Genomic DNA, 20,912 nt, shown 5'->3' with positions numbered 1-20,912 from the left:
CAGCCTCCCAGACACTGTTCAGAGAGGTGTACTGTTTTCCCTCCTTGTAAATCTCACATTTGATGATGGACCACAGGTTCTTTATGGGGTTCAGATCAGGTGAACAAGGAGGCCATGTCATTAGTTTTTCTTCTTTTAGACCCTTTCTTGCCAGCCACGCTGTGGAGTACTTGGACGCGTGTGATGGAGCATTGTCCTGCATGAAAATCATATTTTTCTTGAAGGATGCAGACTTCTTCCTGTACCACTGCTTGAAGAAGGTGTCTTCCAGAAACTGGCAGTAGGACTGGGAGTTGAGCTTGACTCCATCCTCAACCCGAAAAGGTCCCACAAGCTCATCTTTGATGATACCAGCCCAAACCAGTACTCCACCTCCACCTTGCTGGCGTCTGAGTCGGACTGGAGCTCTCTGCCCTTTACCGATCCAGCCACGGGCCCATCCATCTGGCCCATCAAGACTCACTCTCATTTCATCAGTCCATAAAACCTTAGAAAAATCAGTCTTGAGATATTTCTTGGCCCAGTCTTGACGTTTCAGCTGGTGTGTCTTGTTCAGTGGTGGTCGTTTTTCAGCCTTTCTTACCTTGGCCATGTCTCTGAGTATTGCACACCTTGTGCTTTTGGGCACTCCAGTGATGTTGCAGCTCTGAAATATGGCAAAACTGGTGGCAAGTGGCATCTTGGCAGCTGCATGCTTGACTTTTCTCAGTTCATGGGCAGTTATTTTGCGCCTTGGTTTTTTCCACACGCTTCTTGCGACCCTGTTGACTATTTTGAATGAAACGCTTGATTGTTCGATGATCACGCTTCAGAAGCTTGGCAATTTTAAGAGTGCTGCATCCCTCTGCAAGATATCTCACTATTTTTGACTTTTCGGAGCCTGTCAAGTCCTTCTTTTGACCCATTTTGCCAAAGAAAAGGAAGTTGCCTAATAATTATGCACACCTGATATAGGGTGTTGATGTCATTAGACCAACCCCTTCTCATTACAGAGATGCACATCACCTAATATGCTTAATTGGTAGTAGGGTTTCGAGCCTATACAGCTTGGAGTAAGACAACATGCATAAAGAGGATGATGTGGTCAAAATACTCATTTGCCTAATAATTCTGCACTCCCTGTACTGTGCCCACCAATTTCAAGTTGCTGCCCCAGTGGAGAAGAAGAAACCGGAACCACAGACTCATACAAAATCCATAGCATGGTGCTGCAGCCTCCTCAGAAAGTACGGCTGACTCTGGGCTTTTTTGTACATGGATACAGCCTCATCCACCTCCCTGTGTACAGAGAAAGGGATGACAGGACTCTCTGATTTCCTGAGAAATCCCCATCATTCTAATCAAAGAATGTGAATATACCTCTTTTTCTTCTTGAAAATAAGAGATACCTACAGTATAAGAAAATAAAGAGTGCTTGATGTGGAACTGTTTGAAACTACTGCTTATGTTCTGTCTGAAAGACAATCATAAAATCAAGAAACCATAAAATCAATGCAGTCCTAACAGTAATAATATAATATCTGTAGTAACATTATGACTGACACAATAAAAGGAGTAATTTTGGTTTACAGGATGAATATATCAGGAAAAACTGTGGATGCATTTTTGACATTGATAGTTTGCTCATCTCAAACATATGGCCAGGTGAAATGATATGATAGTATATAATTAATATGGCTAATGTAAGCAGACTACCTTGGCAATGATCATGCAAAAGAACTTAAAACATCTGTCCAAGGAATGGCCCCAGATGAAATCATACCAAATGATACACTATGAGTAAGAAGCTAAGAGAAGCTACAAGAAGTAAGTAGAAGTAATTTTATTTCGAAATGCATACAAATTAAAAGCATTAGGTTAACTGATATGAGAGAAAAATAGAGCTGGTCACACACACACAGGAAAAGAGGTTTAACGGCACCTACACATTCAGGCCTCTAGAGTTTAATAAAGTTATTCGCATGTTAGTCACAAGTAGTTAAAAGTCTAATGGGAGCCAAGGAGGGTGAAGCACTGACAAAAACATTTCAAAAACTCAAACAGTTCTCTTTGCAATTTGCATTCGGAGATGAACACAGTAAGTAGTAAGTACTTTGCAGTATTCATTGAACAGGTCACAGGAAATGAATAGAATCTAGTACAGGAGAAAGTTACTGCAGCCATCAAAGTAAAACATAATCTCTCAGTTTTTATTACAATTTGCAGTTTTAATAACTGACATTGTATATTATTTTTAATGGAAGAGGAATTAAATATGACATATTTAATTCTTGATGGGAATGTGGAACTTCAGAAATACAGATACCTTTATTTCACAGTTGTTTTTGTTGTGTACATTCTAATAATCTGCAGTAATTCTACTATTGTGTACTTGATCTGGAAACACCAAGACCTCCATGAGCCTATGTACATTTTTATTGCAGCTTTGTTACTAAACTCTGTTCTTCTCAGCACTAATATCTACCCAAAACTACTGATCGACTTCTTATCTGAGAAACAGATCATTTCATTTTCAGCCTGTCTCTTTCAATTTGTGACTTTATATGCATTAATCGATTCAGAGTTCTTACTGTTAGCAGCCATGGCCTATGACAGATATGTGGCTATATGTAAACCTCTGCAGTATCCAACTATGATGACAAGAAGAACTGTCTGTATCTTTCTGACTTTAGCTTGGCTTCTGCCTGCCTGTCAGTTTGTGGGATTAGCATCAATAAGAGCCAATCAGAAGCTCTGTAGCTTCACTCTTACAGTCATTTTTTGCAACAATTCAATTTACAAACTTTTCTGTGTGACTTCAGCTGCAGTATCTTTTTATGGTGTGTTCATTTTGCTAAACCTTGTTGCTTGTCCAGTGCTCTTCATACTGTTTACATATGCGAGGATACTAAAAATATGTTATCAGAGTTGTGGAGAAGTCAGGAGAAAAGCTGCACAGACCTGTTTACCTCACCTGCTGGTTTTAATCAACACGTTTTTTCTGGTAACGTTTGATGTCATTACAGTGCGACTGGAATCTGATATTCCAAAAATTGTCCGTTTAATTCTGACTTTACAATTAATATTATATAACCCTCTTTTCAATCCGATAATGTATGGATTAAAAATGAAAGAGATTTCTAAACACCTGAAGAAATTGTTCACTTACTATACATAAAACTGTAGAAATGAGATGTGATAACTCTGATCCCTGAAGGGTTTTTATTTTTAGTATATGTTTTGATCCCTCACTCACATTAAAGAGCTTTGTTATTTTTATCAAAGTGATAATTCATCAATGTTTCAGAAATGCCACACAATCTGAATTTTTGGTCCCATGTCTTATAACTTTAATACTCAGTGTTTCATTTAGCTTGGATTTAACTGTAAAAACTACAACCCCAGCAGTGATATAGAACTCAGCCAGCCAGCACAACATTAACATTTCATTGTTGTGCCCTCACCCTATTCCAAACACAAACTTTAAACTCAGCACAGAAATCACTCAAGACAATACAATAAAGTAGGTAGGATTAAGTTTTCCTGGTATTTTAAGAACATTCTCATCAACCAATGTCTATGTGCTATGTCACTGTTTTTACCGAGCCTGCACTCAGTATACTGCCTCATATCTGTCTTAAAATATGACTGTCCATCTTTGTTAATTTACTTCTCTAATTGTCAACACCCTGGTGCTGTGAACGTGTCAACACTGAGTTTTCATTTATTTCCCTGTGCCTGTCTTCCTGTTTACTGTCCTCTAACCTTAACGTGCAATTGACCTGACCTGAGGTGTATTTTCATTAAATAAAATTTAGTAAAGAGTCTATTTAAAGAGTTAACTCTGCTCCAAGTCTTGCTTTTGAGTCTTGATTATGCCTGAATTTAGAAAAGGAATACATTCTGCACACACATAGATAGACAGACAGACAGACAGACAGACAAAGATAGATAGATAGATAGATAGATAGATAGAGTGCAAAAGAAACAAGAAGGAGTCCACAATTTAAGATTAAATCATGTCAAGTGATACATTGTGAGCAAGAAGGTAATTTAGTAAAGAAGTCATCTACGGTGACAGCAAAATGGAACTACTCACAAACATAGTAAAAGTAGATGCATTCAGGCCTCTAGAGTTTAATAAAGTTGTTTACATGTTAGTCACAATAGTGAAAAGTCTAATGGGAACCAAGGTGGGGGGAAGCAGAGTAATAAAAACATCCCACAGACTCAAACAGTTCTCTGCAATTTGAATTTAGATTTGGAGATGAACACAGACAGTACTAAGTACATTAACACTTTACTGCAGTCTTTACAGTGAAACATAATTTTTCAGGTTTAATTCACATTCTTGTTGTAATCAGTTTTGCATTTCATCTTATAATTGCTCAATGGAAGAGGAATTAAATATGACATATTTAATTCTTGATGGGAATGTGGAACTTCAGAAATACAGATACCTTTATTTCACAATTGTTTTTGTTGTGTACATTCTAATACTCTGCAGTAATTCTACTATTGTGTACTTGATCTGGAAACAACAAGACCTCCATGAGCCTATGTACATTTTTATTGCAGCTTTGTTACTCAACTCTGTTCTTCTCAGCACTAATATCTACCCAAAACTACTGATCGACTTCTTATCTGAGAAACAGATCATTTCATTTTCAGCTTGTCTCTTTCAATTTGTGACTTTATATGCATTAATCTGTTCAGAGTTCTTACTGTTAGCGGCCATGGCCTATGACAGATATGTGGCTATATGTAAACCTCTGCAGTATCCAACTATGATGACAAGAAGAACTGTCTGTATCTTTCTGACTTTAGCTTGGCTTCTGCCTGCCTGTCAGTTTGTGGGATTAGCATCAATAAGAGCCAATCAGAAGCTCTGTAGCTTCACTCTTACAGTCATTTTTTGCAACAATTCAATTTACAAACTTTTCTGTGTGACTTCACCTGCAGTATCTTTTTATGGTGTGTTCATTTTGCTCAATGTTGTTGCTTGTCCAGTGCTCTTCATACTTTTTACATACACAAGGATCCTAATAATATGTTATCATAGTGCTGGAGAAGTCAGAAAAAAAGCTGCACAGACCTGTTTACCTCACCTGCTGGTTTTAATCAACACGTTTTTTCTGATAACATATGATGTCATTACAGTGCGACTAGAATCTGATATTCCAAAAACTGCCCGCTTAATTCTAACTTTACAATTAATATTATATAATCCTCTTTTTAATCCTATAATGTATGGTTTAAAAATGAAAGAGATTTCTAAACATCTGAAGAGGTTATTCACTTACCACACATAAACCTGTAGAGATGAGATGTGATTTCTCAATGTTTCAAAATGACCACAAAATCTTAAATTTCTGTCCTGTTTTATTGTTTTAACTGTAAAAAGCACAATCCTAGCAATGATATGGAACCCAAGAGTTCATGTGGAACAGATTAAAATGCCAGTGTATAATATGAACAACAATAATGATTTAGCTGTGGACCTCATCAAAATCTGTCATTTTCGCTGTAATGTCCCATTTGCAAAGTCTAAATGTCTCACACTAGTGCGTACGTAGAAAATTAAAATAGAAGTGGTTCAACAAAGGTTGTCTATGCTGTTAGTGCATCCATTTTAGTTAATAGTCTGCTCTAGAAGAACTGCGCTATGTGAATTTTGCACAGTATATTATCCTATATTGGTTTTAAAATGTGTCTGTCATTTGAGACTTCTAAGGCCCCTTTTACACTTAGCTTTAAAATGTGTTTTGACTGATCAGATTACAAGTGGACAGTACTAAATACAAACAACCATCAGCCACTAGATGATATTGCCCATTGTCCAATTGTCCTCTTTTCTAACATGCTTCTCTATTGCCTGATCCTGGGATCCTTGCCGTACCTGTCTTTGACCCATTTTGATTTGCTCTTCCTTGACTGTTCCATTGTGTTCTTGGGTTACCTATTGCTGATTACATGTTGTACAAAATGGCACCTGTGTATCATGACCTGATGCATCTCTTCATTTAATAAAGTTGAACAGTGTGATCCAAATCATGTTTGTGAGTCTTCATAAGTCTAATGACAGAAAGACCATATATCGTTAGTCTACCTATAATACTAATCTGTATCTTATTATCACTCAGAAATAATCTTCAATCCACAAATGAAGTGATAACATCTGTTGTGATGGATTCTTGTAAAGACCAACTTTCAGGTCATTTATCTGAACAACTCCTGCAGTTACACCACACACAAGAAACGTGCTACACTTCAGCCACATATGCAACTCATATACCTCACATCTCTCTTTTGTTTACCATAAAGTGAACCTCATTTGAAGCATCTGCTCAAAGCACAAACAATCAAAGTACTATAACCCAAATGTCCCAGATAACAAAAAAAAATGTATTTTAGTCACCAACATATCATTTAAAATTTTACTTTTATTTAGAGTTTGTTTTTTTTTTTTGGTCTTTTAAATGTTAACAACCAATTGAAAACTGAAAGCATCCGACAAAACAAAATCATGAAAACAAACAATAAATTACAATAATCAATAAGTCAATACACACACACAAATTATATATATATATATATATATATATATATATAGGTGTGAAAATGGCTCTCTTAAGGTCATGCCACAGCATTTCAATCGGGTTGAGGTCAGGACTCTGACTGGGCCACTCCAGAAGGTGTATTTTGTTCTGTTGAAGTTATTCTTTTGTTGAATTACTTGTATGCTTTGGATCATTGTCCTGTTGCATCACCCATCCTCTGTGGAGCTTCAGTTGGCGGACAGATGGTCTTACGTTTGCAAAATGTCTTGATAAACTCTGGAATTAATTTTTCCATCAATGACAACAATCCCTCCAGGCCCTGATGCAGCAAAGCAGCCCCAAACCATGATGCTCCCTCCACCATGTTTTACAGTGGGGATGAGGTTTTGATGTTGGTGTGCTGTGCCTTTTTTCCCTCCACATATAGTTTTGTGTTTTTTTTCCAAACAACTAAATTTTGGTTTCATCTGTCCACAGAATATTTTGCCAGTAGTGCTGTGGAACATCCAGGTGCTCTTTTGCAAACTTCAAATGTGCTGCGATATTTTTTTTGGGCAGCAATGTCTTCCTCCGTGGTGTCCTCCCATGTACTCCATTCTTGTTTGATGTTTTCTTTATTATAGATGTGTCAACAAAAATGTTAGCATGTGCCAGAGATTTCTGTAAGTCTTTAGCTGACACTCTAGGATTCTTCTTTACCTCATTCAGCATTCTGTGCTGTGCTCTTGCAGTCATCTTTACAGGACGACCACGCCTAGGAAGAGTGGCAACAGTGCTGCAACAGTAAACCCAAACTGGTGTGTGTTTTTAAAGTTTCTGATATCCAATCTATATTGTGGAGCCTGTCAATCTTGATAGTTGTAGTTGTTGATGTGTCGCTGTGAGCATTAAATTATTGGTTTACACAGTGAAGGTCAGAATGTGGGTTTTTGGAATTAAAACAAAACAGGTAAATGACAGAGATGCTGAGGAATAGCAGCAAACCCACTTGTCTTAGAGCAAATTTAGTTTAAAAAAATAAAACAATATTATAACATTTCTAAAAATAAAGTGTATAAGGTGTAACAAAATGCAGGTCAAAAATTAGGTACAGATTTAAAATAATTTCCACTTGAAAGTAGACACACAGTAAACAAACAGTTCTGCAATATTACTTCCAGGAAGTAATATTACTTCTTGAGTTTACACAATTTAGTATCTTTTATCAAGGTAGCGATGCACCGATCGAACAGCTGGAGATTGGAATGTGTCGGTTTTAAGCCTGGCCTGCCATGACCAAATCTGTCAGGTCACACAGCAGAGTACAGTGGTGAAGTGGGCTCCCTGTACGCTTCAAGCTCAAATCATCAATCTGGGTCGGGTTTACCACACTAACAAACCTTCCTCACACGCACCACGAAGATTGTAGATGGTAAGGTTCTGCTTGAAATATTATGATTTATTTGGCATTTATCAAAATGTAATTTCTGTTGTTGTAACTGGGCCAACTGCGTTACCAACCTTGCTTCGTTGTATTATTTATTACAGCTTGTTTCATTACAAACCTGTGCCTCTGAACCTGATACCCTCTGAATAGCAGAACTAAGGGTCCAAAGCCCAAAAAGTGGTGTTTGAAACAGCCCTGCCAATACCAAGCAAATTTGTGTCTGGAACAGTTTTATTTCAGAAATCTGAATCAGTGAAGAAACTTGCAATTGAAGCATCTCTAGATAAAAATCACAGCACAAGAAATCAAGAACAGAGCTTTAAAACCATGCAGTCGACGATTGCGTTGTGACTAAAACTTTGTGGCTCCAATAAAACAAACAGCATGTTTATGTGTTTTGCAGTACTCACAAGCACCTCGAGCAGCACATTAGCACATAATGAGGAGAAGTGATGACACTGGCGATGAAAGATGAAGGAAACGATGAGTGTCCTCACCAGCGGCCTCCTGCAAAAAAACCCAAAAAAAAAACACCTGAGACCAAGACTGAGCGGAACAGCTGCTCTCTCGGCATTAACACAGTCCTTTGATGAGCAAACATAACAGTTCCTCAGTCATTTTCCTCACTTCAAGCTTCCAATATGCTCATTCAGAGTTAATTTTAGCTTGGCATTTGCTGACATCAACACTAGCTAGCCACACATAACAACATGTCCTGCTGTCACAGCTACCATGTGCTAATATTGGTTGCGCGTTAACTCATAATAAGCATGTAATTTTAACACTGTATCTAAATAAAACATGTGGATATTTACCCGGTGTGGGTCACATTATGTCTATGACAAGCTGCTGATTTTTGCATCCACCACCAAAAAGGACATGACTACTGCGGTGCCCTTTAAGTCCCGCCCCTTCACCTTTCCAGTTGGGCAGACAGGTAGATAACAACCAATAGAAATACAGATAACAGATAAAGACAACTTAAATGGTAGGTTGTCAATTGAACACCGTGCTTCAGGTGCACAGCTAACAAACTATTTAAATTTCAATTAACTTTATTAACAAACGAAAGAGATTATTTATTCACATTACTTATATTACTACCTGCCCATAATTCAAATTAAGAATAAGACTGCTTTCTGATTAAATGTCACAATAAAAAGGTGGATCTTATGTTCATTAAAACATCAGCATTTGTAGTTGTCAGATGCTCAGAATTAATGTTGCAACAGCTCCAAGACGAGCTTGAGAAAAAACAAAGAATCAATGTAGGCTTTTATTCATGATAAATATTACTGTGCTCCATTGTTATCACACTCCAAAGGTTATGTTTGTCACAACATCCTATAGCTTTTTATTTGATGGTATGTTCACTTCAGCACTTTAAACTATGCAGAAAATGGCTCTTTTGTAGCAAAAGAAAGTTCTTTCACTCAAATACTTTCCAAGGGAAGAAGGCAAGCCAGCAGAGGAAGTGTGATGCTCTGAACAATGCTTTGCTGAAAAACCTTGTGTCCCAACATTTATTTGGATGTTACTTTGACACCTACCTAAACATTGTTGCAGACCATATACATACCTTAATGGCAATAACAGCCCCTGAAGGCAGTGGCCCCTATCGCATATGCTTAGTCAGGTGTGATTTAAGGAACATGATAGTTTAATTGTTGCTTTGGTCTCCAAAATTCTCAGATCGTCATTCAATTGAGAGAGGTGCAGAAAAAGCACATGAGATAACAACAGACACCCTTAGAGGTCTGGAGCTGTTTGGATGGTACAAGGGTGACATACACAGTTTTAGACAGGTGATACTGTCTCATTCTCATTCAAAATTCAAACAGAGCCTTTAAACAAGTTATGACAGTTACAAACAGAAATGAAAGAAAAAAACATAAATTAAATGAACACAGGTTAAGTTCGCGTACATGTTTTTACTTTCTGTACAGTATCATGTTATGCTATGTTATGCTATTTTAACCTGTTTTCTTCAAGTGTGAATAGCTACAAACATTTCTACTGTTCTTCTTCATCTGATTCTGCACTCGCCATCTTCTCCTACCTGTAGTGTAAGTATGATATACTGTGTGCTGTCCCTGTATATCCCTGGTCTTCGAGACCCAGTGTCCTGCTTGTTTCCCAACTATTCCTACCCTCTGCTGAACTTCTGGGTCAGGTGTGTTCGTCCAATCAGAAGCTGTAATTACAGGCATAGTTTGGAAAGGACTGTGGCCCGTAAGCACCATGGTTGGCCAGCCTTGGTCTCCAGAGTTTGTTTCCGAGACTCAGAGTCAAACGTTGCTGCTGTAGACGGTTCAGCGGTTGTATAGTAATTTTTCCAAGTGAGTTGGCAACTGAATCCTAATCAGTAATATAGTTCTGATTTGCATAGTTAATAAAAAGATCATCCTACTGGAGTCATCACATTTTTACATGTAAAGAATAAAAAAAGCAAATACTTTCAAGAACTCTACAGTGTTATTACAAGAAGTCAACAGTGTAGAAAGAGTTCAGTCGTTTTATCTTGACCGAACAACGTTCTTCAGATGTTTAGTAATTTCTTTCATCTTTAGTCCATATATAATTGGATTGAAAAGAGGATTAAACAAAACTAGTTGTAAACTCATTATTAAACGCACAGTTTTTGGAAATTCAGATTCCAGTCGAACTGTAATAACATCATATGTTCCCCAAAAGAAATAGTTGATTAAAACCAGCAGGTGAGGTAAACAGGTCTGTGCAGCTTTTTTCCTGACTTCTTTACTACTGTGATAACATATTATAAGAATCCTGGTGTAGGTAAAAATTATGAAGACTACAGGAAATACAACTGTATTTAACAAAATGACTAAACCATAAACAGATATCGCTCTTGAAGCTACACAGAAAAGTTTATAAATTGTGTTGTTACAATAAATGACTTTCAGAGTGAAGCTGCAGAGTTCTTGATGAGAGCAAATTATTGCTAATCCCACAAGCTGACAAGCAGAAAGAAGCCAAGCTACAGCTAGAACAATAATGACGGTTGTTTTTGTCATGATAGCTGAATACTGCAGAGGTTTACATATAGAAACATATCTGTCATAGGACATAGCTGCTAACAGTAAGAACTCTGAAGAACCTAAACTATAAAACATAAAATATTGAACAAGACATGCTTGATATGATATGATCTGTTTCTCAGATAAAAAGTCGATCAGTAGTTTAGGGTAGATATTAGTGCTGAGAAGAACAGAGTTTAGTAACAAAGCTGCAATGAAAATGTACATAGGCTCATGGAGGTCTTGGTGTTTCCAGATCAAGTACACAATAGTAGAATTACTGCAGAGTATTAGAATGTATACAATGAAAACAATAATAAAATAAAGGTATCGGTATTGGTGAACTTCTACATGCCCATCAAGAATTAAATATGTTGTATTCAGTTCTTCCTCCATTCATGAATTATAATTTAAAACAATAATTCTTAAAACAAGATAATAAAACATGGATAACTGCATAAAACCTGAGGTTTCATTTTAAAGATAAGAACAACATATATAGACATATACAATAAAAAATCAGAAACATTTCTCCTCTCTGATTCATTCACAGTTACCTGAGTTTGAAATTCAAGGAGAAGTGTTTGATGTGGGAAATATTTTTATATGACTGACTCCCCCTCCATGGATCTAATCAAAGTTTCCACTAGAAGTGACTAACCACTTTATTAAACTCTGGAGGCCTGGCTCCATAAGTACTGATTGTTAGAGCTCTTGTTACAGGGACCTGTGATCTGTTACATGTTTCAGCATCATGCTGATCATTTCTCTGTAAACTGAGAAGTTGTATTAAAAATAAAAACACTGAGTGACATATAAAGTACTGTAAAGAGGTTTAGGATCAAAAACCATTTCAGTGCCAAATCACACCAGAATTATCTCAAGGCACCTCACAAAATAAGAAATGAGCTTTATAATATAGAGAGAACCCAACAATCCCCCTTTAGCAGCACTAGAAGGCAGTGGAGAGGAAAAACTCCCTTTAACAGAAGAAACTACTAGCAGAACCAGGTTCAGGGTGGGTAGCCATCTGCCTTGACCGGTTGAGTTGAGCGTACAGCAGGGAGACAATAGGATAGACAATATCAAGCAGAGAGAAGACAGTGAAAAACTAATCCACAAATCAAGTGCTGTTAGACGTAGGAATTCCTGCCACTAATTAAAAGACCTGTAACATTATACAACCGTAGAATTAACTAACTAACTACAACAAACTTAATTTGCTTTTGTTGTAGACATGGCATATAAAATTAAGTTGAGCCATAATTAATGATTTTTTAAATACATTTTGTCAATTTACTTTCAAGTGAACAGAACTTTGATGAATAAATCTGCAAGTGAAAAGTCAAAAACCCAGTGAAAAAGTCCAATAATCCATCACAACCAGTCCTTCAGAGTTCAATGCAGGTGTTGACATGTTAGTTACTAAGGGTGGACTGTTTAATTAGATCCATAGAGGGTTAAACTGTTTGATAAAAACACACAACACATTCAAACTTTCTCTCACCACGTATGGAGATGAGCACACACTAAATACATTTCAAGGTCAGTTAACAGAATCCAAAGCAGGAGGAAAGTTACTGCAGTGAAACTTCAGTTTTTATAACATGTTATATTATTTTCTGTTCTAATATTCACTATTTTATGATAGAATTTCTTAATGGAAGAGGAACTGAATGAAACATATCTAACTCTTGATGGGCACCTGGAAGTTCACAAGTACAGATACCTTTATTTTGTTATTGTTTTCATTGTATATATTCTGATAATCTGCAGTAATTCTACTATTGTGTACTTGATCTGGAAACAACACGACCTCCATGAGCCTATGTACATTTTTATTGCAGCTTTGTTAATGAACTCTGTTCTTCTCAGTACTAATATCTACCCAAAACTACTGATCGACTTCTTATCTGAGAAACAGATCATAACAAAATCAGCCTGCCTCTTTCAGTTTGTTGCATTATATACTTTAGTTGATTCAGAATTTTTGTTGTTGTCAGCCATGGCCTATGACAGATATGTGGCTATATGTAAACCTTTAAAACATCCAACGATTATGAAAAGGAAAATCGTCATTATCTTTCTGACTTTAGCTTGGCTTCTGCCTGCGAGTCAGTTTGCTGGATTAGCAGCAATGAGGGTTAATCAGAAGCTCTGCAGCTTCACTCTGAAAGTCATTTTTTGTAATAACTCAATTTATAATCTCTTCTGTGTGACTTCAAGAGCGACATCTTTATATGGTGTGTTCGTTTTGATCAACCTTAGTGTTTTCCCTGTGATCTTCATCGTTTTTACCTACATAAGGATTCTTATTATATGTTATCACAGTAGTGGGGAAGTCAGGAAAAAAGCTGCACAGACCTGTTTACCTCACCTGATAGTTTTGATGAACTACTTCTTTCTGATAACATATGATGTCATTGTAGTTCGACTGGAAACTGATGTTCCAAAAACTGCTCGTTTAATGCTGACTTTACAATTTGCCGTGTACAATCCTCTTTTTAATCCATTTATATACGGACTAAAGATGAAAGAAATTTCTAAACACCTCAAGAAATTGTTGTTTCGATGTAACAATGCAGACATATGATTACACTGATGATGATGAGAAGTATTTTTCTTTCTCAGACAGTTGAACATTTGTTTTGTCAGCTTCAACAATTTCTGCCCTGTGAATGACAAACTTCATTTTTCATGTGTCATTTTGCTTTATCCTTAACAGGGATATGAAAGTAGACAGAGACTTCATAAAACAGAGCATCTCATGAATGTCTGTGATTTTAACTCTGCAAATTCAGAAACTTCATTATTTTCTGAATCATCATGTTAATACTACCTGAATCAATCTGGTGGAGAACATCATTGTAATTAAGTCATTTCTTGGAGCTTAAATTTACCACAAAGTAAACACTGTGATAAAAATTAATCACTTAGGCCTGATAGGAAACACTGTCCATGGAAATGCTTTATATGCACAGGTTCAACTTCTGTCTTTGCCTTTAGTGCAGCAGTTTCATTGAAAAGTCTGTATAATTAACTGAAAACCTAATCTCAGTACCTCCCTGTTGATCTGAGAACAGTCTGTATTTATGACCGAGACTCTGTTCATTGAACCTTAAAACTATAAATCATCTCGGATATTTTTAAATGTGTGTTTGTCCATCTGTGATAATTTGTTTCTCTACTTTAATGAATTATTAACTGTTTGTTGCTGTAGAAGTCTCAGTACTTTGACCATTTCAGACCCTGTCACTTCCGCCTGTGCTACTGGATTTACTTTTTCTGAGCTCTGTTTGTCTCTTCATCACGTCACCTGCCTCTTTCAATCTGTGGGTTAATAAAGCTTTGCAAAAAATGTAATATTGTGTTCTGAGTCATCATTTTAACTCCTAAACTGGAGAAAAAAAAGGCCATATATTAATTTTCCAGCCAACACTCTAAAAGATGAGTACCTGAAAAGAAATTATATGAACATCTATTTTACTCATTGGGTTTAAACCACCAAAACACATTACACATCACTTTTGCTTTCTGGCCTAGTGATGTGCTTTAGTTGTGTAGTTTTATGCCACACACAGTGCATGGGGATTTTTCCAGATAAGTAGTGTAGAGTGAGCTGTTGGTGAGAGAAAGGCATCTTGAACTCAACCTCTCCAAAAAAGAAGTTTTAGTCTTTGCAGTCAGAGTTTCAATACAACACATCAGCATCAACATATGGTCTACAGTGATTGTTAATCTGCCAGAAACCTGGGGATGATCACTGATGATCAAACTCTTTCTCCATCTCAGGCAGATTTGCCTTTTTCAACATCACAAAGATCAATTCAATTCAATTAAATTTTATTTGTATAGTTCTTTTTACAAGTGACATTGTCACAAAGCAGCTTTACACAACCAAAGAACAGTACATGAACAGTGAATGTGTATGAATCATAATAACAGATTGTCCCTGATGAGCAAGCCGAGGCCGACGGTGGCAAGAAAAACTCCCTGAGAAGACAACAGGAAGAAACCTTGAGAGGAACCAGACTCAACAGGGAACCCATCCTGCTATGTGTTAGGCAGCAGGCAGTCCAGTATAATAGTTAATGTCAATACGTTATTGTGGAGTCCAGTTAGTTGATAGATAGATACTTTATTGATCCCCAAGGGGAAAGTTTGGTGTTGCAGCAGCCATTACACAGAAAACATTTGAACATTAAGTAACATAATCTACACAACAACAATACAAAAAACACAGTACAAGAATAACAGACAGTGTGGACAATAATAACAATAAAACACACTGTAGAACTTAAATGGAAAGTGACTTAGTTAGGCCCAGGCTCTCCTAGGCTTGTCCCAGTACTCGACTATCAAATGTTGAGTTGAGACCTCCTAGAAACAGCTTCCGACGACCACTGAGGCCAGGACCGACTTCTTGGTGGCGTGTAACCAACTCCAGTCACCATACGAGTTATCTTTGAACCGGAAATATGCTTCACTTCATACATCAAAGAAATCTCTAGAACTGCCTTTTTTCACCTGAGAAACAGTTCAAATTAGGAGCATCCTGTCCCAAAGTGATGCTGAAAAACTAGTCCATGCATTTTTTACTTCCACTACTTCCTACTGTAATTCCTTATTAATAATTTGTCCCAATAACTCATTAAAAAGCCTCCAGTTAATCCAAAATGCTGCAGCCACAGTTCTGACTGGAATTAGTAAGAGAGATCACATTTCTCCTACGTTAGCTTCTCTCCATTGGCTCCCTGTAAAATCCAGAATTGAATTAAAAATTCTTCTCCTCACTTATAAATCCCTTAATAATCAGGCTCCATCTTATCTTAAAGACCTCATAGTTCCATATCTTCAAAGCAGAACTCTCCGTTCTCAGACTGCAGGTTTACTTGTGGTTCCTAGAGTTTCCAAATGTAGAATGGGAGGCAGAGCCTTTAGCTACCAAGCCCCTCTCCTGTGGAACCAGCTCCCAGACCCTCTCTACATTTAAGACTAGACTTCAAACTTTCCTTTTTTATAAAGCTTTATACAGTCTTCGGTTATACACAGAATTCCCATCCTCATACACAAGCCGTATTAAGCACACAAAGTCCACAATCCAAAAACAGAGTGAGCGGATACAGTCCAAGGTCATACACAGGGAAGTCCAACATTGAGACAGAGCAGGGGAATACGGAGGAGGTAATAGACATAACTAGGGCCAAAATGGAGAAGAGGGACGAGAGGACAGACAAACTGTGGGAGACAACAATGACGGTACCAAAAGTTCACAATGAGACAGATTCTAGGTCAAGCTGAGTCCGATTCCCAGTCCTGGGAAAGGAAGGGGAGAGAAGGAACTGATCTGGAGGATAACCATCACGGTACCAGAGGTTTAAACAGGAGTGGTCCAGGCAGGTATCCTGTCCAGTAATGGGTCCGGCTGAGAGGGATCAGGCAGGGTACAGATCCAAGAAGGGGAATTAGGCAGATTCAGGTTCCAGATACAAGCAAAGTTTGTTTCAGTCTGAAATACAACTCTGGATAGTGGATATCTCACATCAGAGTAAGACTATCTGGCACTGGAGGAGACAGATAGACAAACCTGCTTATAAAGGGTGGTGGAAGCACAGGTGTAGACAATGAACTGTCAGGAAATAAAAAATAAAGGTATCTGTATTTGTGAACTTGTACATGCCCATCAAAAATTATATATGTTATATTTAGTTCTTCCTCCATTAATAAATCATCATCTAAAACAATAATTATTAAAACAAGTGACTATAACATGGATAACTGCATAAAACCTGAGGTTTCATTTTAAAGATAAGAACAACATATATACAATGAAATACAGTAACATTTCTCCTCTCTGATTCATTCACAGTTACCTGAGTTTGAAATTCAGGGAGAAGTGTTTGATGTAGGAAATATTTTTATCTGACTGATTCCCCCTCTGTCACAGAGCTAGGATCAGACTCCATACCCAAAGATGACTTGAAAGACAGGATGAGTTTAAGAAGGTTTATTACAAAAGAGAATATAATTATATGAATTTGAAAAGGTCCAGTGATGTCACAGCTGAAGAGGGGTGGCTTCGGATGTAGGTAGAGATCAGAGGAGACAGGGTTAGCCGGAGTAACACAGCAGAATACTGACGTAATGAGAACAGTTTATGACCTGAGTGAGAGCCGCGAGGTGAACTAGGATGGGAGGAATGGCGATCCAGAGAAAAAATCAGAGTGAGACAGTCAGGGGTCATACACGGAAAGGCTGTTCCAAAAAGTGGTAGGTAGGGCAGGTCGAAGAGCTGAGTAGAGGGAATGGTCTGATGTCATACACAGTAAGGTCCAAACACAGAGACAGAGTAGGGCAAAGGACTGGAAGGACTAACAGGTCCGGTACAGAGAGGAAAGGAAACAAATCAGGTTAGGTGAATACAGTTACAGTACTGGAGGTTCAGGCAGAGAAAGATCCAGGTGATACAGAGTGTGGAAAGGCAGAATGAGGAAGAGCACAGCCCAAGTAGGATAACACTCACGGCACTGGAGGTTTAGGCTGAGGTAGGTCAGAACAGAAGGAAGGTCCAGTTAGGGGGGAGTCAGGCAAAAACAGGTTTCAGGTCAGGAAGGGTTCGTATCAGATAAGCAGTCCAAAGATAAGTGCTGGATCGTATTGCTCTCAGGTCAATGTGAGACTATCTCACAAACTGGCAGACGTGCTAATAAAGAAAAAAGGGAAGACACGGGTGCAGGCAATCTGCAATAAACAGGTCACCTGACAGAATAGAAAGAAAACAAGGAACAGGCCAAACCAGGAAATCAGGGGCAGACAGACAGGAGGGGCTGTAGTTATGACACCCCTCCATGGATCTCATCAAAGTTTCCACCAGAAGTTACTTTTTAACATTAAACTCTGGAGGTCTGGCTCCATAAGTACTGATTGTTAGAGCTCTTGTTACAGGGACCTGTGATCTGTTACATGTTTCAGCATCATGCTGATCATTTCTCTGTAAACTGAGAAGTTGTATTAAAAATAAAAACACTGAGTGAAGTATAATGTAAAGAGGGTTAGGATCAAAATCCATTTCAGCTTTTAATACCTTGTATTTACATGGAGACACGTTTAGCAGCATCAGTAGTGGATATAAAATAATGAAATGGTATTTCCAATGTTGTAACAGTAAGCTGAGCGAGCTGCTGTCAGAAGTGGCACATGGTGCTTCAGGCTCTTCAATGTGAAGTGCTAGAATATATCAATTTAATTCAAGTTTATTTACATAGCACTAGAATAATTCACACCAGAATTATCTCAAGGCAACTGACAAAATAAGAAATGAGCTTTATAATATAGAGAGAACCCAACAATCCCCCCTTGAGCAGCACTAGGAGGCAGTGGAGAGGAAAAACTCCCTTTAACAGAAAAAACCTCCAGCAGAACCAGGCTCGGGGTGGGTAGCCATCGGCCTTGACCGGTTGAGCTGAACAGACAGTAGAGAGACAATAGGATAGGCAGGACAAAATGGACTAGTGTGAAACTCACCTACAAATCTAGCACTGTTAGACGTACGAATCCCTGCCACTAATTAAATGTCAGGGTGCATTGATTTATAAACCTCTTCAGAGGGGGGCTGTGATGTTGGGGCACGGTAGGAAAAGATCCTGCAGCCTGTTGACTTCTTTTTAACTATGGGGACAAACAAGAGCCCTGCATTCAGATAGCAAAGGGATTGAGGTGGAACATAAGGGATCAGGAGATCAGGCAGGTATGAAAGGGGAACTTCCACTAAAGATTCTGTATGTCATAAGAAGCACCTTAAAATCTGATCAGACTTTGATAGGGAGCCAGTGGAGGGAAGCTAAGACAGGAGAAATATGGTCAAATTTCAAAAGACCATTGTGATTTTTAAAGTAATTTTTAAAACTCCATTGTAATTTTAATCCTGTAACATTATACAACTGTAGAATTAACTAAGATGCCATAACCAGTTATTTTACACAAATATGTCAGAACTGAAACATGCTCGTGATTCTTAAAGAAGATTCTGTACTTCCCCAAGAACAAATCCTGACTAAAGAAAGATCAGTGAATGTCAGAATCTTCCGTTTTCTATTCTATTTTTCTGAATAAGCTCCATTCAAAGCTCTTACCAGATTCTTTCCTCTTCCACAGTTGTGGCTGGTGGCTCAATGGGTAGACCATTGGCCTTTGATGAAGAAGGTTTGGGGTTCAAACCCTGTCACAGACACAAGGTGTGTCCTTGAGCAAGTTCCTCCCCAGGTGTTGTATGTGGCTGCCCACTGCTCCCCCCAGGGGGATGGGTTAAATGCAGAGACCAATTTCATTGTGACATATGACGATTAAAGGCTTTCTGTCTTTGGCCTTTTCGTCACGTTGGTAAAGGTTCATTTCACTCACATCAGCCTTTAAAACTTTGCTCCAGAACATTTGTGGCTCCTGTCAGTACTTTTGCTGATTCCAACCTCTCTTCTCTCCTGATTTGTTCTGATTCTGATGAGAGTTTTGTATCTTGTGGTTTGGTGTAGGTCCCCATGAGCTCAGAGGCCAATACACAGTCAGAAACGTATGAAAACATACTTAACAAACTTGATTTGCTTTTGTTGTTGTTGTTTTCCTTTCAAGTGAACAGAACTTTGATGAATAAATCTGCAAGTGAAAAGTCAAAAACCCAGTGAAAAAGTCCAATAATCCATCACAACCAGTCCTTCAGAGTTCAATGCAGGTGTTGACATGTTAGTTACTAAGGGTGGACAGTTTAATTAGATCCATAGAGGGTGAAACTGTTTGATAAAAACATACAACACATGCAAACTGTTCTCTTGCCACGTATGGAGATGAGCACACACTAAATACATTTCAAGGTCAGTTAACAGAATCCAAAGCAGGAGGAAAGTTACTGCAGTGAAACTTCAGTTTTTATAACATGTTATATTATTTTCTGTTCTAATATTCACTATTTTATGTTAGAATTTCTTAATGGAAGAGGAACTGAATGAAACATATCTAACTCTTGATGGGCACCTGGAAGTTCACAAGTACAGATACCTTTATTTTGTTATTGTTTTCATTGTATATATTCTGATAATCTGCAGTAATTCTACTATTGTGTACTTGATCTGGAAACAACACGACCTCCATGAGCCTATGTACATTTTCATTGCAGCTTTATTAGTGAACTCTGTTCTTCTCAGTACTAATATCTACCCAAAACTACTGATCGACTTCTTATCCGAGAAACAGATCATAACAAAATCAGCCTGCCTCTTTCAGTTTGTTGCATTATATACTTTAGTTGATTCAGAATTTTTGTTGTTGTCAGCCATGGCCTATGACAGATATGTGGCTATATGTAAACCTTTAAAACATCCAACGATTATGAAAAGGAAAATCGTCATTATCTTTCTGACTTTAGCTTGGCTTCTGCCTGCGAGTCAGATTGCTGGATTAGCAGCAATGAGGGTTAATCAGAAGCTCTGCAGCTTCACTCTGAAAGTCATTTTTTGTAATAACTCAATTTATAATCTCTTCTGTGTGACTTCAAGAGCGACATCTTTATATGGTGTGTTTATTGTGATCAACCTTAGTGTTTTCCCTGTGATCTTCATCGTTTTTACATACATAAGGATTCTTATTATATGTTATCACAGTAGTGGGGAAGTCAGGAAAAAAGCTGCACAGACCTGTTTACCTCACCTGATAGTTTTGATGAACTACTTCTTTCTGATGACATATGATGTCATTGTAGTTCGACTGGAAACTGATGTTCCAAAAACTGCTCGTTTAATGCTGACTTTACAATTTGCTGTGTACAATCCTCTTTTTAATCCAATTATATACGGACTAAAGATGAAAGAAATTTCTAAACAAGTCAAAAAGTTGTTTCGAGGTAACAATGCAGACATATGA

General features: G+C 37.8%; 4 protein-coding genes across 4 annotated transcripts; 3 read left to right on the top strand and 1 right to left on the bottom strand.

Annotated features, from left to right (window-relative positions):
* The first annotated feature begins 4,370 nt into the window (after nt 1–4,370).
* On the top strand, nt 4,371–5,291 carry LOC113173287 (olfactory receptor 5AC2-like). Its single transcript, XM_026376691.1, has one exon. The coding sequence runs from the start codon at nt 4,371–4,373 to the stop codon at nt 5,289–5,291; it is 921 nt and encodes a 306-aa protein (XP_026232476.1).
* Nucleotides 5,292–10,481: 5,190 nt separating this feature from the next.
* LOC113173286 (olfactory receptor 6N2-like) lies at nt 10,482–11,399 on the bottom strand. The gene has a single exon (XM_026376689.1). The coding sequence runs from the start codon at nt 11,397–11,399 to the stop codon at nt 10,482–10,484; it is 918 nt and encodes a 305-aa protein (XP_026232474.1).
* A 1,264-nt stretch (nt 11,400–12,663) lies between these two features.
* LOC113173285 (olfactory receptor 187-like) lies at nt 12,664–13,596 on the top strand. Its single transcript, XM_026376688.1, has one exon. It carries the CDS (start codon nt 12,664–12,666, stop codon nt 13,594–13,596), a length of 933 nt encoding a protein of 310 aa, XP_026232473.1.
* A 6,386-nt stretch (nt 13,597–19,982) lies between these two features.
* On the top strand, nt 19,983–20,912 carry LOC113173284 (olfactory receptor 5H6-like). Its single transcript, XM_026376687.1, has one exon. The coding sequence runs from the start codon at nt 19,983–19,985 to the stop codon at nt 20,910–20,912; it is 930 nt and encodes a 309-aa protein (XP_026232472.1).

This window comes from Anabas testudineus, chromosome 21, assembly GCF_900324465.2.
Source record: "Anabas testudineus chromosome 21, fAnaTes1.2, whole genome shotgun sequence".
Taxonomy (NCBI): domain Eukaryota; kingdom Metazoa; phylum Chordata; class Actinopteri; order Anabantiformes; family Anabantidae; genus Anabas; species Anabas testudineus.
Note: the sequence above shows the minus strand (reverse complement) of the source record. Positions and strands in the feature narration are given on the sequence as shown.

Coding starts and splice junctions, on each gene's coding strand:
- LOC113173285 (XM_026376688.1), top strand. CDS start 12,664: ATGGAAGAGGAACTGAATGAAACATATCTAACTCTTGATGGGCACCTG.
- LOC113173287 (XM_026376691.1), top strand. CDS start 4,371: ATGGAAGAGGAATTAAATATGACATATTTAATTCTTGATGGGAATGTG.
- LOC113173286 (XM_026376689.1), bottom strand. CDS start 11,399: ATGGAGGAAGAACTGAATACAACATATTTAATTCTTGATGGGCATGTA.
- LOC113173284 (XM_026376687.1), top strand. CDS start 19,983: ATGGAAGAGGAACTGAATGAAACATATCTAACTCTTGATGGGCACCTG.